This window comes from Ursus arctos, unplaced genomic scaffold (assembly GCF_023065955.2).
Source record: "Ursus arctos isolate Adak ecotype North America unplaced genomic scaffold, UrsArc2.0 scaffold_28, whole genome shotgun sequence".
Taxonomy (NCBI): Eukaryota; Metazoa; Chordata; class Mammalia; order Carnivora; family Ursidae; genus Ursus; species Ursus arctos.
Window position 1 is genome coordinate 1,593,287 of NW_026622963.1, and position 21,622 is coordinate 1,614,908.

Genomic DNA, 21,622 nt, shown 5'->3' on the forward strand with positions numbered 1-21,622 from the left:
ATGTCTGTTTACTACTTTATGAGAACTAGAGGGTAGATAAATTTAAAGAGCTGACTTTATTGCTTGTTGAAAATCAGAAATGTAGATTAAATACTGCTGAAATGACAGCATCATCAATGGGGACATATGATCTAAAAAATTTCATAGATGCACTTTTTTTTTTTTATTTTTTTATTTTTTAAATGATTTTTTATTATATTATGTTAGTCACCATACAGTACATCCCCGGTTTCCGATGTAAGGCTCGATGATTCATTAGTTGTGTATAACACCCAGTGCACCATGCAATACGTGCCCTCCTTACTACCCATCACCAGTCTATCCCATTCCCCCACCCCCCTCCCCTCTGAAGTCCTCAGTTTGTTTCTCATAGTCCATAGTCTCTCATGTTTCATTCCCCCTCTGATTACCCCCCCTTTCTTTATCCCTTTCTTCCCCTACCGATCATCCTAGTTCTTATGTTCCATAGATGAGAGAAATCATATGATAGTTGTCTTTCTCTGCTTGACTTATTTCACTTAGCATTATCTCCTCCAGTGCTGTCCATGTTGTAGCAAATGTTGAGAACTCGTTCTTTCTGATAGCTGAGTAATATTCCATTGTATATATGGACCACAACTTCTTAATCCAGTCGTCTGTTGAAGGGCATCTCGGCTCCTTCCACGATTTAGCTATTGTGGACATTGCTGCTATGAACATTGGGGTGCATATGGCCCTTCTCTTCACTACGTCTGTATCTTTGGGAGATGCACTTTTTTTAAAGAACCTCTATTCAGTAGGGGTGAGTGAGTGTGTGTGTGTGCGTGTGTGTACTAGTTACTAGTTAGCTGCATTTGTTTTTAGGGAAAGATAAAATCTCCTTGAGTTTCACATTATAAATAAAAATTTTATTTAGGGATCTTTTTGTTATTCAAATAGAAAAAGCGGTTTTTAACTACTGTTAAACAAAAACTGGGAAGTGAGGTAATTCATCTTTTTGACAATAATCTTCTTTCTTTTCCCTCCAACAGTGTCATCTTTGATAGTCAAGGTAATTCCTTGTAAGTAAGGCTTTTAATAAATTACAAATCTGCAGTAGGTTCTTGTCCATCTACTTCCTAACTACTTAATGCACTGTTGCATAGCAACAATTTTTTTCCCCTGCTTCTTCTTTGTTGGAAGTCTGAGAGTCTGAAATCTGCACTGGCTTGGCTGAGCCTGGGAGTCGTTCTGGTACCAGGGGTGCAGGTACCCATTGTAGAAATCAGGAGCTGTTAGTGTTTTCTTCAGCATCACTGACCGGACACCAATCCAGCCATCCTAAGGGCAAAAGACACACAGTGAGCAGGCAGTGGTGGCGAAACTGGTGGTCAATTTTAGCTTATGCAACTTTTATCATGAAAACAAACCTACAGACCTTTACCAAACACCTAGCTGCAGATAGCACTGTACTAAGTAACACATATGATTCTTTGACTCTAAGTTTATTACTGAGTGATAACAAATGTACAGACCTGTATAAATTAAACTTATTTAAACATAAAGGGGGCAGAATAAAGCAGTGGTGTCCTATTGGCATGGTACTTCAGTTTTCAGAATATGGCCATGTATCTTATTATGACTGGTCATCAAAAATAGAACCGCTCTAAAAGTAGACAGATCCAGTATTATCCCCAGAGAAAATTGATTTTAGAAGAGAAAACATGCGCAAAGAGGTGAGCGATTTGTCCGAGGTGACATAACTGGTGGGACTTAAACTATGTGTTCAGACAACCCCAGCTTCTTCTATGAGAGCAAACACATGCACCCCACCCTGTTCAAGAACAAGCTGAAGAAAGATGAAGACAGGCCTGATGTGGGAGCTCTGTATCTACACTCTGTGTAGGTCAGCTCACCCTATCACACACTTTACACACGGCCCCTTGAGCACGAAACATCGCACATAAACACCATATGAAGGAAAATATCAGGAAATGGAAGAAATGTGGAACATTTCTCAGGCCACTGTCGTAAAATAATAATGGTTCTAAAGTCATTTAAATAGGTTAAGACATCTCCTCTTTAAGCCGAGATGCCCTTCAACAGATGACTGGATTAAGAAGTTGTGGTCCATATATACAATGGAATATTACTCAGCAATCAGAAAGAACGAGTTCTCAACATTTGCTGCAACACGGACGGCACTGGAGGAGATAATGCTAAGTGAAATAAGTCAAGCAGAGAAAGACAACTATCATATGATTTCTCTCATCTATGGAACATAAGAACTAGAATGATCAGTAGGGGAAGAAAGGGATAAAGAAAGGGGGGTAATCAGAAGGGGGAATGAAACATGAGAGACTATGGACTATGAGAAACAAACTGAGGGCTACAGAGGGGAGGGGGGTGGGGGAATGGGATAGACCGGTGATGGGTAGTAAAGAGGGCACGTATTGCATGGTGCACTGGGTGTTATACACAACTAATGAATCATCAAGCCTTACATCGAAAACCGGGGATGTACTGTATGGTGACTAACATAATATAATAAAAAATCATTATTAAAAAAAATAATAATAAAAATAAAACCAAAAATGAAAAAAAAAAAAAAAGACATCTCCTCTTTAACCACTCTCAAACGGTAAAAGCAAGTAGGATACCTGCACTGTAGCAGTGCAGCTAGATACCCTGCTATGGCCATCTTCTGCGATCACCACGTTAACAAGAGGAGTTGCTAGTTAAACAAGACTTGTTAGGGGCGCCTGGGTGGCACAGCGGTTAAGCGTCTGCCTTCGGCTCAGGGCGTGATCCCGGCATTATGGGATCGAGCCCCACATCAGGCTCTTCCGCTATGAGCCTGCTTCTTCCTCTCCCGCTCCCCCTGCTTGTGTTCCCTCTCTCGCTGGCTGTCTCTATCTCTGTCGAATAAATAAAATCTTAAAAAAAAAAAAACAAGACTTGTTAGTTATTAACAAGAATTTGTTAATTAAATTGGACTACTGAGAATATACAAGTTTCTTTTAAGAAAGCACCAAAGTTACTGAATCTTCTTTCAGTAATAATGCCTTGGTAAAACTTCATCACTTTCAAAAATTAAGAAAATTAAACTGTCCATTGGCTCAATCTGATAAGGTTGAGTGAAGTTTAACTAAAAATGATAAACTGTAGACTCAGTAAAACGCGTACAGTTTAAAACTAAAGGAATGTACCTTGCAACAAACCAGCAGTATTTGTGACTTTTTGTGGTATATTACTAATCCTGGAAAAACAGGTTGTCCTCTTAATTTTGGATCTAAAGAATTGGGGGGGGGGAGGGAAGAGAGGGATATGAGAGTTAATAATTATGTGACTTCATGGTGCTTAAAAATCAAAAAACATCCCAGGAGGCAGTACTAATACTGGAGGGCATACCTGCTGATGCCCGGACTCTGCTTACGATGGAGCCATGGTGCTCTGTGTGCATCTCAAACCCAAAGGGAAGCTTTCCATACACATAGGAACTTACCAGTCCTTTACCCAAAGTCCTTTACCAAAGATCAACCTAAAAATGTCGAATCTAGAACTTTTGACCATTTGGGGGAAGTAACTACCTACCAGTGGAGAGGTATACAAGAAGCTTAGGATCTAAGCTGGCCCTTCCATCCATGACCCAACAAATCCCAATTCTTAGATTCCTGGGGAACTCCGACTCCCTCTGAGCTGACCAACTCCCTCTGTGGCTCCCACTCCTTCAGTCCACCATATTGGGAAGGCACTGATGGGCCTCAGAATGGACTACATCATGAGATGCTACACCCTGGCCTAGGATTCTTGCTGAGATGTGCAGGGATTTTCATTACTATGTTCAGCAGAATGAAACTGACCAAGTCATTCTGCACTCCCTGAAATCCTCAGTGTAGGACACCACAGAGCTTAAAATGGGTTAGCAACAGTGCTTTGCCTACTTCCCACATTCTTAGGATGACTGAATGAAAAAATACATGTGAACGGACACTGCAAAGAATAAGACAATCAATGAGTGGAAAGTATTATCATTACTGAACTGACATAAACTAAAAGCATCCTTCTTTTTAATAAATGTGACCTATGGTGACACATTTTCAAATAGAGTATACATAATGAAAACATTTTCCAGATCAGCTACTCAAAAGTTAGTACCGGTGAGGACTGAACTATTAACTTCTACCAAATCCAGAAGTTTAATGGTATTATCCATCCAGAGAGTCTGCAACGGAATCTGCAAAGAAAATTAAAGAACGTATGATAATGGAATACACTCAACCCCCAAACCCTTTTCTTTTCTTTTTTTTTTTTTTAAAGATTTTATTTATTTATTTGACAGAGATAGACAGCCAGCGAGAGAAGGAACACAAGCAGGGGGAGTTGGAGAGGAAGAAGCAGGCTCATAGCAGAGGAGCCTGATGTGGGGCTCGATCCCATAACGCCGGGATCACGCCCTGAGCCGAAGGCAGACGCCCAACCGCTGTGCCACCCAGGCGCCCCCCCAAACCCTTTTTAACTACTATTTTGCCTTAATTTGGTCTGACTTCTCTCCCAGTCACAGAAGAATTGGGAACTGAGTCTCTAAATCTTATGAAACAGAACACAGATGTGACCCTCTACGTCAGTCTCCAAAATTGATAAGGTCGTAAACACTATTTTAAAAATCAATGTTCGTATCTTTATTAATATTTCTAATTTAAATTTATGCTCATTCTAAAAAATACAAGCACTACAACAATTATGTTAAAAAATTTATAAAGTAGGGGTGCCTGGCTAGCTCAGTCAGAGGAGCTTGTGACTCTCGAACTTGGGGTTGTGAGTTTGAGTCCCGTGTTGGGTGTAAAGATACTTTAATAAAACTTAAAAAAAAGTTTAAAAAAATTTAGAACTTATTCTGTATTCCCATCCCCAGAAGTAACCACTGTTAACAATCTGATGTGTATATCCTTGTATTTTTTTTCTGCAAATATTACAATAATCCAGAACGTACTCTTACAAGGAACTTTTTTCCTAACAATGAAGCACAGACAACTTTCATCAGTGCGTGCATATCTGTGGCACAGGACTCCCATTTTGACTGTACCGTAATTTATGCAAACAATACCTTTATGATGGACGTTTCAATTATTTTCAATTTCTTGCTACTATTAATAGCAATGTTGCCCAGTGTATGAACTTTTAATCTGGGGTAATTTTTTTCCTGTGCCTAATTTTTTATTTTTATGGAGTAATAATAGCCAGTTTTTCCTCTCATGGATCTAGCAGTTCACGTCAAGCTTAAAAAGGACTATTAGACATTAAGATTATTTAATGTTATTTTAAGATTATTAAATGTTATAAAATTATTCAACTGTGCTTTTCCCTCAGTTCTTTGTGGTTTTGCTCTTTTACACTTAAATGCTTGATCCGTCTAGATTTTATTTTGACTTTCAAAGGCAGGATTTAAGGGCCTCCCCCTCTAATAGCTAACCAGTTCGGCTGTCCCAACCCTATTTACTGGGCAATCCATCTGACCCTTCCCCATAATGTGAAATGCCACTTTCGTCACATTTTGATTTCAGACTAATTAAAATTAACATGTTACCAGGAAGTAAGTTCTCTCAAATTCCTGAAGTAAATACATTTATTTTCAGACTGTAGCTCAATCTTCTATTTCATAGACAAGGAAAGTGAGGCCCAGAGAAATGCAGCTTTTTTCCCAAGTTTAGACATAGGTAGAGCCTAGGACCAGAATCCAGGTTTTCTCATTCTCAGCTCAATGCTCTCTTTATGGCCTCCCCTAAAAAGGACATTTGATTTTCAGAAGAGTTAGATTGTTTCAAAGATTTGAACATGACATCAAAAAATTAAATAAATTTGAAGAAAAGTTCATAGATGTTCACGATCTTACATAAGACATGTTTTGGTACAATATCCTCTTCTATAATTTGCTGGCTTATTTTTCTTTCCCCTGCTTCTAGTAAAAGCTATGAAACAATTTTTACATGTGTAACTTTTCTCTTAAAGAACTCAAAATACTTTCGAAACATGCTGACTAGAGAAAGGTTTCCATTTACTGAGAGTTATAAATATGCCAGGCATATAGTTCTTGTTCGGAATATACACTCCTTGTTCTTGAGGAGGGTAAAGCTCATCCTCACCTTATCATCAGCACTGCAGAAAGGAAAGGGATGCTAAGAATAGGGTCATTTCACTATCACCATCATTACTGTCAAAATCATAGGTTTGCATGGATTTAATTCACAAGGTTTATCTCCTTTGATCTTGGCAGTTGTGGACATGGTCATTAACCCTGTTTTAGACGTAAAAAAGCAGAAACCCAGAGAAGATACGAGTTTTGCTCTTGGTTAGTAAACAGCAGCTCTAGGAATCAAATTTCACTTTCTGGCTCCTAAGTCCTCATTCTGTTAGAGCACAGGCTTTTTCTCAGTGGAGAAGAAAGGTGAATTGCAGAAGATAAGGATCATTATATGGTAATGTAACTGTGTTTAACTTTTTTAAGATTTTATTTTTAAGTAATCTCTACACCCAACATGTGGCTTGAACTCACAACCCCAAGATCAAGAGTTGCACACTCAACAGACTGAACCAGCCAGGCACCTGTGTTAAACTTTGAGGAACTGTCCAACTATTTTTCCACAGCAGCGGCACCAGTCTGCATTCCCCCCAACAATGTATGAGGGTTCCAAATTTCTCCGCATCCTTGTCAACACTTGTTATTGTCTGTTTTTTTTTTAATTAGAGCAATCCTAGTGGGTGTGAAGCAGTATCTCTGTACAGTTTTGATTTGCATTTCCCTAATGACTAATGAAAGTGATCATCTTTTCATGTGTTTAGTGGCCATTTATAGATCTTCTTGGAAGAAATATCTATTCAGATGCTTTGCCGATTTTCTAATCACATTTGTCTTTTGTTGTAGAGTTGTAAGAGATCCTTACACATTCTGGATACTAGACTATTACCAGATATATGATCTACAAATATTTTCTTCCATTCTATTGGCTGTCTCTTCATATTCTTGATAGTGTTCTTTGAAGCCCCAACAGTTTTTAATTTTCGAGTCTAACTTCTGTAGTTTTCGTTTGGTTGCTTAGGCTGTAGGCAACCTATCTAAGAGCCATCTAAGAATGATTCCAGTTCATGAAGATTTACCCCTATGTTTTCTTCCAAGAATCTTATCATTTTAGCTCTTAATTTAGGTCTCTGATTGATTTGGAGTTTGTGAGGTAGGAATCCAAATTTATTTCTTTTAATTGCAGATATCCAGTTGTCCAAGCACCATGTGTTAAAAAGACTATTCTTTCCCTATCAAACTATGTTCGTACCCTTATCAAAAACTGATTGAGCATAAACTTGCAGGTTTATTTCTGGGCTCTCAATTCTATTCCACTGAGAAATAGGTCTACCCTTATGTCAGTATCCCATTGTCTTCATTACTGTAGCTTTGTAGTAAGTTTTGAAATTAGGAACGGTGAGTTCTTTGTCGTTCTTTTTCAAGATTTTTTGGCTATTCTGGGTCTCTTGGGATTCCATATGAATTTTAGGATCACCTTGTCAATTTCTGTAAAGACGTCAACTGGGATTTTTATAGGAATTGGGTTGAATCTGTGGATCAATTTGGGGAACAGTGTTATTAAGTCTTCCACCCCATGAACAATTAGGTCTTCTTTACTGCTTATTGGCTCTAAAAGTTTCCTTTGGATTCTTTATGATTTTCTGTATATAAGATCATGTCATCTGCACATAGATTTTTACTTATTCCTTTGCAGTCTGATTCTGTATTGTTTCTTTTTTCAGGTGATACCCACATGTGAGGTTGTGACCCTCACTGAAGAACCTGGCAGGCTAGATATTCAGTGGCAGGTCTCCATCTTAATGTTAATAACAGGTGACCCATTAAAAACCCCACGCTTGGTAGGCCCCAAGTTCAACCAATGCAAGAGGCTATCAAAATGAAGGGGAAAAAACCCAATACATTTGTCAAAGAACTGAGAATTTAACTCAGGTTTTTTAATAAGTATTTTTTTAATTTTTAAAAAAGATTTTAAGTAATCTCTACACCCTCAATGTGGGGCTTGAACTTACAACCCTGAGATCAAGAGTCATATACTCCACCGACTGAGCCAGCCAGGCGCCCCAGATATTTTAATAGGTACTTAATAAATACTATATGTATAAACATTTAATAAATAAGTTACAGTTACAACTCCATTTTGTGTACCACCTGTAGAAACTGAGGATTTAAGAATTCAGTTGTAAAAAATTGGCTATGGGCAGAAAGACATACTGGAAAAAGCACTGGATTAGGTGTTAGGGGATTTAGGTTCATTATTTTGTAATGGGGCACCCTGAAGTTCACTGCTTCACTTTCATTCCTCTCATCTATGAAATGGGTAATAAAACTTGGTTATGGGAAACTGCAATATATATATATATTTTTATTTATTTTATTTATATATGAAATATATATTTATTTTATATATATATAAAATATATATTTATTTTATTATATATATATATATTTTTTTTTTAAATGCTTGGTGAATTCTAAGGCCCATATAAAAACTTGAAGTTTAAAGAATACTTAAAAAACGAATTTCATATACACAAAAGAACTTTTGAAAGCAAGTACTCAAACGTATTTGTACACCAATGTTCACAGCAGCATTATTCACAATAGCCAAAAGGGGGAAACAACCAAACCTCTGCTGACTGATGAATGGATACACAAAGTGTGGTATATACACATACAATGGAATATTTTTCTGACTTAAAAAGGAACGACATTCTGATACATGGTACAGCACAGATGAACCTTAAAGACATTATGCTAATGATGAAATAAGCCAGACACAAAAAGACAAAGATTGTATGATTCCACTTATATGAAGTACCTAGAATAAGCAAATTCTAAGACACAAAAAGTAGGACAGTGGTTACCAGGGACTGTGGGAAGGGGGTTGGGGGATTTATTGTTCGGTGGGTACAGAGTTTCAGTTTGGGATGATGAAAAAGTTCTGGAGATGGATAGTGGCAATGGTTGTACAATGATATGAATGTACTGAATGCTACTGATTTATGCACTTAAAAACTGTTAAAATGGGAAATTTATGTATATTTTATCAGATTAAAAGTTTTAAGAATAAAATGAATTTCAGGATTCTTAGGTTTGGTTTGAAATTCATTCCTAAATAAAAATATTTTGAAAATAAATTACACATGCACACAGACAATTAGGTAAAACTGCAATCTGACTTCCAACTTACTATAGTTCCAATGGCACGATGAAGTCTGATTATTTGCTCTGAAGTTTGTTCCTCCCATTTTATACAGCTGGTACCAGCAGAAATCTTAGGGGCTACAAGATAAAGCCAAGAGCAAGAATAAATATCAGGTTTGACATCCATGAACTGGTAACTATATTTTTTAAAGATTTTATTTATTTATTTGAGAGAGAGTAAGAGAGAGAGAGCACAGGCGGGGGAGGAGCAGAGAGACAGGGAAAAGCAGGCTCCTCTCTAAGCAGGGAGCCTGATGTGGGGCTCCACCCCAGGACCTTGGGATCATGACCTGAGCGGAAGGCAGACGCTTAACAGACTGAGCCACCCAGGCGCCCTTGAACTGGTAACTACTGATGCTGAATGATACAAGAGAACCTGTATTATTTTCTCAACTTTTGTGTATGTTTGAAATTTTCCATAATATAAAGTAAAAATAAATCAATCATACAAATAGTAAAAGAAAAATGGCTGAAAAAGCCCTTCTAACAATGACTCAAAATCCAGAGGCAATTAAAGAAAAGAATGACAAGGATGACTACATAAAAATAAGCTTTTAAAAGACAAAAAGAAAGCTCATAAATCAAATCTAAAAACAAATGATGGGGGCACCTGGCTGGCTCAGTTGGTAGAGCATGTGACTCTCAATCTTGGGTTTGTAAGTTCAAGCCCCATGTTGAGTGTAGAGATTACTTAAAAAACAACACAACAACAACAAAAACCTGAAAGTATTTGTAATTTTATCACAATACTTTGGATCTATTTATAACAAATATAAAATGTGTAATTACATGTTAATCTAAAATATGTATCTATGCAATATTAATATAATAATATTATATCCAGGACTACTTTATATCTATTATGTAGATTTATTTATAACTATCATATAAAGTACTCCTAAAAACTGAGAAGAAAAAGATCAAAAATGTGATAGAAAAATGGGCAAAAGATATAATGTTCCTTCCCGGAAAAAAGAAATACAAGTAGTCTTTAAACATACAAAAAGATCTTCGACCTCACTCACAGGAGTAATGTAAATTAAAACTACTCCAAGATGCAATTTCTTGACTATTTGATTTGGAAGTAACATATGCTTCAAGTTATTTATAACGGCATTATTTGAAACAGCAAGTATGGGAACCATCAAAATGTCCATCAACAGGGGATCTGTTGAATAAATGATGATACAGCCCCGCAAGTGAGAACGATGCTGCCATAAAAAGGAACAAGGAAAATCTCTAACTGATAGGAAAGGATTTCCAGGGTACACTGTTAAGTAAAAACAAAAAAACCCCAAAAAACAAAAAACAAAAAAAACCCAACCAAACAAAAAACCTGAAGACCAAAGGTACAAAATAGTATATAGTTTATGCCACCTTTTGTGAAAGAATGAAGGAAAAATCAATGTAAAAATATGTGGTATTTGCTTATTTTGAGAAAAGGAGACAACTGGAAAGCTAAATCAGAAACTCATAAAAATTACTCATACACAGAGGGAGGGAAATAGGGAGCAGCAGCTAGGGATGGAAGTGAGGCTCTCTGAGTATACTTTCTCAGACAGCTTAAATTTTTTAATCATGCAAATGTTTTATAGGATTCAAAAAATAAAATTTAATCATAAAGAGAAAAGCAACTCTGAAAATTGAATACAAACTGAAACAAATAAACCTATCTATATATCAAACGAGGTAACAAAACCACATGGAAAAAATAATCATCTCCAGTAAGTTCTGCACACAGTACTCTGATTGCACACTCTGAGGATATATTCTATGCACAAAAAAAAAAAACTGCAGAGAAATATGAAATATTACTCAAAAATTTTACTGTTCATAGTAGCACCGGTGTTGTAATTTTGAAACTATTTAATGCCTAGCAATTAAATAAATAGGTCAGTATGAACTTTTGAAAAGATATTCAGTTTACAAGAAAATATAAGAAAAACCCTGAAATTCAAAATTCGAATAAGGGGGTGTCTGGGTGGCTCAGTTGGTTGAGCATCTGACCCTTGATTTCAGCTCAGGTCATGATCTCAGAGTTGTGGGATTGAGCCCCCACACTGGGCTCCATGCTCAGCATGGAGTCTGCTTGTCCCTCTCCCTCTGCTCCTCCACCTGCTCTCTCTCTCAAATAAAAATCATAAATAAATAAAATTTGAATCAGTAACGGTATGAATTCAAATATTATTTTAAAAATATAATGCCTCACCTTGTCCACTGACACACTGCTGTGCCAGATGATTTCTAAATACCACCCTCCCCCACACTAAAACAAACAAGGGAGAGATGGCTGATTCCAACATGGGACAGAGAATTCATAAGGTGAATCTGGGACATCTTATAAAAGAAAGCAAGGCAGGATTCAAAAACTAGTTGATGTCGGGGCGCCTGGGTGACTCAGTCAGTTAAGTGTCTCCCTTTGGCTCAGGTCATGATCTCAGGGTCCTGGGATCGAGCCCCACATCAGTCTCCTTGCTCAGCTGGGACCCTGCTTCTCCCTTTCCCTCTGCCTGATGCTCCCTCTGCTTGTGCTCTCTCTGGCAAGTAAGTAAATAAAATAAAATTAAAAAAGGATATACCCAGAGAAGTGTCACCTCTCTCTCATCCAAAGCTCTAGTCTTCAGATGTCACATCAGTGAGCCCTAAAACCAGGCTGCATCAAGGCTGGTGAAGTCCAGTTTGATCACTTGGTTGAGTCCAGTGTAAAGATTTGTTTTTCTCTTTGCAGTTGGCTGTGGGGCAATGCTCTGGCACCATGCAAACATCCTGTTCTCTAACAACCTTTCACATAATGATTTTGGCATGCGTTGGTATTTCTTCCCTCAATGAATTATTTCATTAGGGATTGCAAAATGGTGATTTTTCCCATTCCTTTTACCTTTAATATTTGGCATTATTCTGTAAAGAAGAGCTTTTCCTCATTAATTGAAGATGAATCTTTGTTCATCCTAAAATGGCAGGATCAATGCTTAATTCTTTCTCTACCAATTTTTAGAGTAAGAAGCTGGTGCCATAATCACCTCCAATTATGGTGGCAAATGAGTTTTTTAAATTATGATTTGACTCATGGATTTTCACTTACAGTTAATTACATTTATAATTCTTTGTGCTGCTCAAGTCATCCCAAATTTGGCCAGTGGGAGCCCCCTAAAGTTGGGTCCTGCATCCTTTTGACAACGTCAACAAACTGAAACAAATACCACCGGGATACAGCCTCATCTATGAAATACTCTTTCCAAAAACTTCAAGCCTTTAGAATTTCCAATTCACAAGAAATACAAAGGCTAGAAAAACAAGTTACACAACACTGGAATGAAACAGATAACTAACCTATTGTCTTCAAAAAGTCAATGACACAGAGATAGGAAAAATGGAGGAATTACTCTAGATTAAAGAGACATACCATCTAATTATAATTAGATACTAGTTTGAAAAACTATACAGCTAGGAAATAAGTTTTTGGACAATTAGGAGTATTTACATACTGAATATCAGATGCTATTAGGGAACTATTCATTTCACTTAAGAGATGCATGCTGAAGTATTTAGGAATGAAAAATTATGATGCACACTTTCAAAGGATTAAGCAGAAATTTTAAAATATATACTAAATAAACACATATACAGAGAAAGAAAATATGACCAAATATTACTAATTGCGGAGTCTGGGTTAAATAGGTCACCTTTTTTTTTTCTTAAAGATTTATTTATCTTAGATCGCGGGAGGGACAAAGGGAGAGGAAGAGAGAGTCTAAAGCAGACTCCCCACTGAGTGCAGAACCTGATGGGGTTCAATCGCACGACGCTGAGATCACCACCTGAGCCCAAACCAAGAGTCAGATACTTAATCGACTGGGCCACCCAGGTGCCCTCGTATTCATCATCTTTTAACTTACCTCTGTGTTTGGTACTTTTCAATATAAAGAATAGGGAAAATATTCCCAATCCTTCGAGAGACTGCATGTTAAGAGGGAAGGGGAGACCATACCAGCCATTCTTTGGAAAGGGACATACAAGTGGGCACTCGTTCTTTAGCCAAAATCAAGGGCAATGTGCCAGGAAAGTCAGAGCGTTCAGGTGTTATTCTGACAGACAAAAAGCTTGTGAAGGAGGTAAGGGTCTCTGCAGCCTTCACTCACCATGTGTCACTCCCTCAGCTGGCTGCTGCCTTCCATTGCTCAAACTCTCAGGCAAATTTTTCAAAACCGAAATAAGCTTGAAAAAAGGGGAGAGCAACATATTCAAGATGAAAAGAACAAAAGCAGAAATACATTATCATTCAGTACCATGACATTATCGAGAGCTCTGAAGGAGCTGCGTGGCAGGGTAGGGCGGTAAACTGCCTTAAGCTGTGACCACACAGGTCTCCTCAATGGAGTCTCAGAGGAGATGCTGCTCTCTGCAGAGGACAGAGCAATGATGTGCTTCCAGAAGCTGAGCTTGGCTGGCTTTGCAACCCTTTCTTGTCAGGACAGGGTGTGCTCAGGAATCCATACTCTAACTCCTAGGAGGGAAGGCAGTGGAGCCTCAAAGAAGGAGAATGTACTCTGGAGTCACACAGTTCTGGGTTCAAATCCCAATACTACCACCTACTCGTGTGTCATTGTGGAAAAGTTATTAGACTTGTGTGGCCTTCAGTGTCATCATCCTTAAACACTGGTGACAGTAACGGCTACCTCAAAGTTTGTTTTTTGGGAAGGTTAAAAAAAAAAAAAGCCTACAGAGGATCCAGAACAGCCCTGGCCCATGAGCCAGTGCTTGAAAACTGACAACCACTATTACAATATGGTTTCTGAGGTGAGTGCCTAGATTAGGAAGCACCACCTAGACAGCTGGGGAAAAACCATCCTCTACAGAAAAGTAACTAGTTCATAAAATCACTGATTTGATCAGTAAGCGCTCACTCAGCCCGACTGTGTGCAGATTCAAGCTACACAAAGTCAGCAGTCAGCAGAACTCCAGCGCGTGCGGCGGCGACGACCGCAGCGCAGGCACAGAAGCGAGAGGCAGGCAGGGTCACCGAGGCAATGGCTGTTGGTCAGTCCGCCAGGGGCGCCGGGTGAGTCTGGGAACTGGAGGGTGAAACTGGGAAGGGGTGTCTCAAGGCCTTACTGGAATGGTGGGGGGGGGGCACAGAAGCTCCCGTGTCTCCGGAGAGCGTTTATTAAGTACCCTCTCTGTACATTTCCCAAAGATTTACATGCGAAATGCCAGCCTCGATTTTAGGAAGCAGGGATAGAAATCACTTAAAAGAAACAAAAAGCTGAAAATGACACATCCCAGAAGTGTTCTTGCACCACCGACAGTTCAGAGACCTAGTACACGAGGACAGAGCAGGGGGCGTGAGAGAACCGTACCATGTCGGCCCCCAGTCTTGACAGCACTGCCTCCAGCTCCTTGGCGGTGCTCTTAGGCGGCACAGGAACCGTTTCCTGCTTGAGGATTGGGCCAACATCAAACCTACCAAAAATCAAAAGCAAATAACAACATTTCTTCAGATCAATAGGTTTATCGACATGAGTGTTTACATACCACAAGGATAGTCTAACCCTGGCTGTGGATTTGACTGGGAGCCATTAGCAAAAGAGAAACGTCAGTTTGAAAGAAGGGAAAGCAAAATCTGGCCTGTACTCAGATTTTAAATCAATTTTTTCCTAAAGGAGAAAAGTATGAAGTTGCATATCATTTAATTACCGTTGCAAATAATTCCACCTTTAGTAATAAATAGCATTTAAAAAGTTTCTATTTATACAATGAAGACACGGAGCAAAAAATTTATTTTCCAAGGAAGTACCATTAAGAAATTCATAATGATTTCTTTCTATATTTCCTTTCTCAAAGGACTAGAGTTTTGCCTGGATTATAATCACTGGTGATTATAAGCAAGTACAAGTGTATCTGCATTCCCACAGTCTTATGTTTTACATCAAGCTCCATAAATACTGGCTATCAGCTTTCATTAGAAATATGCTTTATTTTAAATACTTAACTGTGTAGTTGTTAATCCTATTTTTAACCTATGAGCTTTAATAAAATGCTTACTATGGAACACGCACAAAACATCCACAAACATCCCCAAAAAACAGACAGAATAGTCTCCTGAATCCCCAAATAACATCACCCAGCGTTTAGAATTGTCAAAGTTTTGCAACTCATTTCATCTGCCCCTCTCATTTTCTGAAGTAAATTAAAGCAAATCCCAGGTATACGGTTGTTCTTGTGAAATTGTGAATTGTTTTCTACAGGGACATTAGGTGATGACAGATAGAGGCTTAATATAATCCTGCTTTAGACTACAGTAGGATAAAAAAAATTAAATGTTTAAGACAATTATATTACACATTGGGGGCGCCTGGGTAGCGCAGTGGTTAAGCGTCTGCCTTCGGCTCAGGGCGTGATCCCAGTGTTCTGGGTTCGAGCCCCACATCAGGCTCCTCCACTAAGAGCCTGCTTCTTCCTCTCCCACTCCCCCTGCTTGTGTTCCCTCTCCCGCTGTCTGTCTCTGTCAAATAAATAAATAAAATCTTTAAAAAAAAATTATATTACACATTGGCATACAATGTGGTCTTAATCAGGTTCCCCCCAATTTTTTTTTTTTAAAGATTTTATTTATTTAATTGACAGAGATAGAGACAGACAGTGAGAGAGGGAACACAAGCAGGGGGAGTGGGAGAGGAAGAAGCAGGCTCATAGCGGAAGAGCCTGATGTGGGGCTCGATCCCATAACGCCGGGATCACGCCCTGAGCTGAAGGCAGACGCTTAACCGCTGTGCCACCCAGGCGCCCCCCAAAATTTTTTGACCACGGAAACCAAGGCCAGCAGAACCAAGATTCATTAAAACTCACATCCAAAAATCCATCTTTCATTTACACAAGGTTTTTTATAGAAATCCAGCTGTTAATAATATAATTTCAATTAACAAGTTAAACATTTCACAAGGACTTAGACACTACATAACCACAAACTGCATATATTTTATATCAGAAACCAGGACAAGACAGAAAGGAAAGGCACTCCGGGGTTCGAGGAATTAGTGAGCCCCATCCATTCATCCACTTCCACGTCCCCTCCAAACAGACTGACATCAACATTCAAAACCACAAAGTCTCAAGAAAAGAAAATATCGTCTACCTGTTAGGTCTAATTTGCATAATCGTCACTCCAGTAACTGTGTCTCCGTGAAGCACGGTATGGATTATAGGGGCTGGACCACGCCACCTCGGGAGGCAACTGGGATGGACATTCAAGACGCCACTGAGGCAGAAAAGGCAGAGATGAGTGTGCAAGCGGACTTTACCATTTCGTTCCTGCTACCTAAACAAATATGCGACTTTTCAGCGTTATGCTTCCCCAGAAAGTCTGAAAAACAAGAGTTGAATGTAGTCTTATACCACCTGTAAAGGGAGCCAGAGATTAAGTTTACTCTCTTACCATAAGAGACCAATGAAACTCAATTAAAAACAGAAAAAGGACAACTATTCACTGTCCCAAAGATGTCCCACAACCGTCTGTGATGTCTGGGAGTTTTTAAAGATTTTACTTTTAAAGTAATCTCAACACCCAACATGGGGCTCAAACCCACAACCCTGAGATCAAGAGTCACACGCTCTACTGACTGAGCCAGCCAGGCATCCCTGGGAGTTTCTAAATAAAAGCAAAAAATACCTTTTATATTGTAGGAGAAGAAACACTCAAACCCTCCTGTGCGTCTCATGGACAATGTGAATATTTTAGTTTAGTCCAATTACCCTGTTTCGTTTAGTTTGCACACAGAACGCCTAAAACAAGTTTCTTGAATCCCCATCCAATGAGCCATTCACCTTCCCTGTTCATCCCAACACACCTATTGCCCAGAGATGAGCGATGTAAATCACTTACTAGGTAAGGTGATTAGTTTGATAATGGATCCACTGCAGGAATATGCACTTGGGAGTGCGTGTATACGAGTCTTATATTCGAAATTCCACTGTTCAGACCCGTCTCATTCACCCAACAAATATTTACTGAGCACAGCCCGTATTCTGAGTGCTGGGCATACAAGCAACACTGAGCCAAAGGAGGGAAAATCCTGCCCTCAGGGGGCTCACACGCTAAAAGCGGGAGATAAGCAATATAAAAATGTGTAAAAAGTTTGCCAGACGGTTCTAAGGGCTGTGGAGGAAAGTAAAGCAGAGAAGGCGTAGGAGTGCTGGGTGGGAGATGACAGTTATCATAGGGGTCACAGAAAGTTTTACCAATAAGGAGACACTTGAACAAAGCCGTGAGGAGGTAAGGGAATACGCCATATTGCAGACAGTCCAGGCAGAGGGAACAGTAAGTATGTTGAAGAAGGTAAATGTTCTGCAAGTTCAAGGAACAGCAGAGAGGCCAGTGTGGTTCGACTGGAGCGAACCTGAGGAGTAACATGAGATGAGGCCAGAGAGCCAAACCCGGCAGGCAGATTGTTATAGGCCCTGTAAGGACTTTGATGACTTCTGAATGAGATGGAAAAACAGAGAATTTTGAGCAGTGACATGAGTCAACCTCTGCTTTAAAAGGATCACTTTGGCTGCTGGGTTGGTAAGACTGAGAAGGCCAAGGACAGCAGACAAGGGGGGGAGGGTGGCGGACTGCAGAACAATAGGTAAATTCTATCTAGAATTCAAAGGCAGAGCCAATAGGATTTCCTGATGGACTGGATGTGTGGTGTGAGAGAAGGAATCGCGAGCCACTGAAAGGTTTTGAGTCTGAACAACCAGAAAGGTGGAGTTGCCACTTACGGAGATGAAGATGTGGGGAGGAGCAGGTTTTGGGCAAAAGTTCAAGAATGTAGGTTAGGACATCTTAAATGTAAGGCGCCTATCAGACACCCAAGCCAAAGTGTGGAGGAGGCGGTGGGTGTCAGGGGCCTGGAGTTCGGGGAGAGATGTGAACTGGAGGGACCCATCTGGGAACGGTCAGCGTCTATATGGAATTTAAAGGAGGGGGGTGAGAGCCCACAGACCAAGAGCAACACACATTTCAACAATTCATGGCACTAACAAATTTTTTTCTCTTAAGAGGAAATAGTAATGAAAGCAGAATTAGAATTCAAATCAGAGCATTTTAACAACAGGCCCATATATAAAGACCAAGGGCTCTATACTGTATTCCCTTAAAAAAAAAACTTACTAGGGAAATTTAAGAATAAGAGCCTCACTCAAAAGTCGGCCAAATGAAGCTACCACTCCAACGTCGTACTCTCCGGATCCCACATCTGGCCACTCATACACTGGGAGCTGAGACTGGACAGCGTACTGCTTCACCGGCAGTCCTTTTGGGGATGGGGAGGGCACTGTGACCACCTCCAACTTTTCGATTAACTCTTCCTCTTTGTTTTCCCTAAGTTGGAAAGATTGAAAGAAAATGTGTGTTAGGACAATGACTCAAAGCTAAACTGCTTCACGTACTTCCACAGGACTCTAACGGTTAAATTCATGAAACATTTGCAGATAATTGAGTAAAACTAATACAACTGAGAGACTGAGTTTTTGTTTTTTATTTAATTTTAATTATTTCTAATTTAAAGAGTCACATGTGGCTAATGGCTACTGTTTGGATAGCATGGTTCTAGAAATTTCCTGTGCATACAGAAACATATATGGTACAGAGGTTTTACACAAATAGGATATTGTATATACTGTTCTGCATTTTGTTTTTTCCCCTCTTAACAATACTATATTACTATTATGTGAGTCTTTTTAAAAAGTGGGTTAAATATACATTTGCTTGTATATCCAGCAAACATTTCTAGAATAAGAAACTGAAAACAGTGGCTGTCTCTGAAGAGAGGAACGGAAAATGGGAGATAGAGGTGGAAGGAACTGATTGTTCACTGTATATCCTTTGAAGCTTTTGAATTTTTACCACAACCATGTGTTAGTCAAACAATAAATATTTTATTTATTTATTTTTAAAGATTTTATTTATTAGACAGAGAGAAAGAGCAAACACGTGGGGCAAGCAAGGAGGAAGGGCAGAGGGAGAGGGAGCAGCATACTCCCTGCTGAGCAGAAAGCCTTCAGGGCTCAATCCCAGCACCCTGAGATCAGGACCTGAGCCCAAGGCAGAAGCTTCACCAGCTGAGCCACCCAGGTGCCCCTTGATCCAATAAATACATTAAAAAAAAAAAACCCAAAATATATCCCATGGACATCATTCCATAGCAGTACATGTAGTACTACCTCTTTCTTTTTACCTGTTGCATCGTTGTCCAGTGCCCAGGGGGTGTTAGTTTATTTACCCGGTACTGCATCATGTGTTGAGGAGTTAGGAGAAAAGGAGTGTATAGGAGGGCCCTAAAGACAAAGCACAGGAGTAATGAGGCTGCTAAGCGAAGCATCGGCAGAAACACACGCCATGGGATTCCGGAGACAATCTAGGGAAAGCAGCGTGTGGACAGTACATCATGGAAGGTGTGCAAAAGGAACGTGTGTGAAGGGAGCATTTCAAGGTGTGTGCGCGGAGCAGAATGGTGGAGGGAGAAATATGATTTGAGGGGATTGATGGGGATGTCAATAGGAGAGGCTGCTGTGAAGAATCTGTAGGGAGGACTTGATGGAGATGACAAATGAGCGTTGAGGGTGCATCAGGAGAAAACGCTGTGGGAAAATAACAAATGGGAGGATGGGGGAAGGCAGGCAGAGCAGTATAGTTGGGTCGAGCCAGGCAGAGCAGTATAGTTGGGTCGAGCCGCGATATAGCACGGACTTTCAGAACAGGATGGACCTCAATTTTCTTCCCCCAGTAAATGGCATTTGTTAAATCGTAGAAATACTAAATATATACCTAAGAGTTCTGATTTATAAATTTATTCAGTTAAGAATAGTTCGTTTTTGGACTGTGTCCTCATTTCAGCCCCAGAAAGCTGGGTCCCGTTGTATACAGGAAGGAGATGGGGAGCGGAGAAGTGAGACATGGGTGTGCACTGTGCCTGGTAAGAAGCCCAAAGGACTGGAGGGTACAAATGAATGAACAGGAGGTAGAAGGAGGTAGTGGGAAGGGGAGGACTTCGAAGTCAGACCCTGTTTCAAGGCCCGACCTGCTCAGCTGATGACCTTGGGCAATCGCTTAACCTCTCAGAGCTCCGGTTCCCTACACACAAATGGGGCAAGAAGGTGGTGGCAGAGGACAGAGGTGATGTATGCAAAGCGACTAGTGCCGGCTTCGCACTGCGGGGTGCCCGGTAGCGCTTGGAGAACAGAGACAGAACCCGGAGCGGGAGTGTAGACCAGAGGAACCCGACGGGCGCCCGGAGACGCCGAACACTGGGCCCAGATCCTTCCGGCCCTGCTGCTTTCCCTGACGAGGAGTGCAAACCCTTGAGGCCGGCCGCAGAGGCTCGGCATCCGCACCTTCGGCAGCCCGGCCCCCCAAGTCCCGGCCCCGGTACCTGGCGGCGTGCAGCGCCCGCAGCGTCTCGCGGGCGAAATGGTCTGTGCCGAAGAAGAGCACCCGCCAGGGCGGCTTCTCGCGGACTCGGACGGCCCGGCCATCCTCCGCGCCAGGGGACCCGCCGAGCCCGGCCAGCGCTCGCCACTGGGGGATCGGCCTACCGCTCGGACCGCCACCCACGGGCCTGGGCCCCCAGCAGCGCCGAACCAGCACCCTCATCGCCTCCGGGGGCGGGCTATCCTGCGCAGGCGCGTCAGGGTAGAAGGGGGGTGCGCGTGCTCGGCCGGAGGGGCGGGGCCGGGGAAGGAGCTGGTGGGCGGGGTCGGCTAGGGACTGGAGGCGTGGCCTGTGTGGTTGGAGGCGTGACCCGCCTGTGTTGGAGCTCCTGTAGGCATTTGCTGGCTCAAGCATGATTTTTATTGCATTTGTTTGCACAATTCAGCCAGTCTCCCCAAAAGAATTCTTTTGGGAGCAAATCATGTGTTTTCAGACAATGAAATATCATTTATTACATAATTATGATAATTAATATTTACTGAGTATTTACTGTATCCCATGCTTTGGCTAAGCATTTTATATCCATTATTTCAGTTAATCCTCATATCAAGCATACAAGGTAGATATTATCACAACCATTTTACTGAAGAGAATCCGAGGCTCGGTGAAGTGAAGGGAATTACCTACCTAAGGTTCTGACAGCTAGTTCATGTTGCTCCAAAGCCTGTGATACTTACCATTTGGTCTTCATGGTAATCCTTATGTACTAGGCAAGTCGAAGTCCCCATTTTGCACCCGAGGAAACTGAGGTTCAGTTACTTGCTCACAGTCATTCTGATAACTCTAAGGCCCCACTCTTGCGCCTATCCTGGGGGTTCCCTCCCACAGAGGAATACCATAGGGGAGATTTTCAGGGAAAAACAGCAGGGGAAGCTGTCCCCGGAAGAACTGTAAGGAACTTTAGTGCTTAG

At 40.7% G+C, this 21,622-nt stretch overlaps 1 protein-coding gene across 2 annotated transcripts; it reads right to left on the reverse strand.

The window, feature by feature from the left end:
- Positions 1 to 870: 870 nt before the first annotated feature.
- On the reverse strand, positions 871 to 20,909 carry MTFMT (mitochondrial methionyl-tRNA formyltransferase). 2 transcript variants are annotated; one of them, XM_026478311.4, is made up of 9 exons: positions 20,653 to 20,909; positions 18,393 to 18,602; positions 16,374 to 16,496; positions 14,599 to 14,701; positions 13,381 to 13,456; positions 9,228 to 9,319; positions 4,117 to 4,195; positions 3,168 to 3,250; positions 871 to 1,299 (listed from the first exon to the last, which is right to left on the reverse strand). In XM_026478311.4, the coding sequence occupies exons 1-9, from the start codon at positions 20,871 to 20,873 to the stop codon at positions 1,102 to 1,104; spliced, it is 1,185 nt and encodes a 394-aa protein (XP_026334096.2). In that variant the 5' UTR covers positions 20,874 to 20,909; the 3' UTR covers positions 871 to 1,101. The 2 variants fall into 2 exon arrangements, with proteins under 2 accessions (XP_026334096.2, XP_044247902.2); XM_044391967.3 differs by lacking the exon at positions 3,168 to 3,250 and having other exon boundaries at positions 1,123 to 1,299.
- Between the last annotated feature and the right edge of the window lie 713 nt (positions 20,910 to 21,622).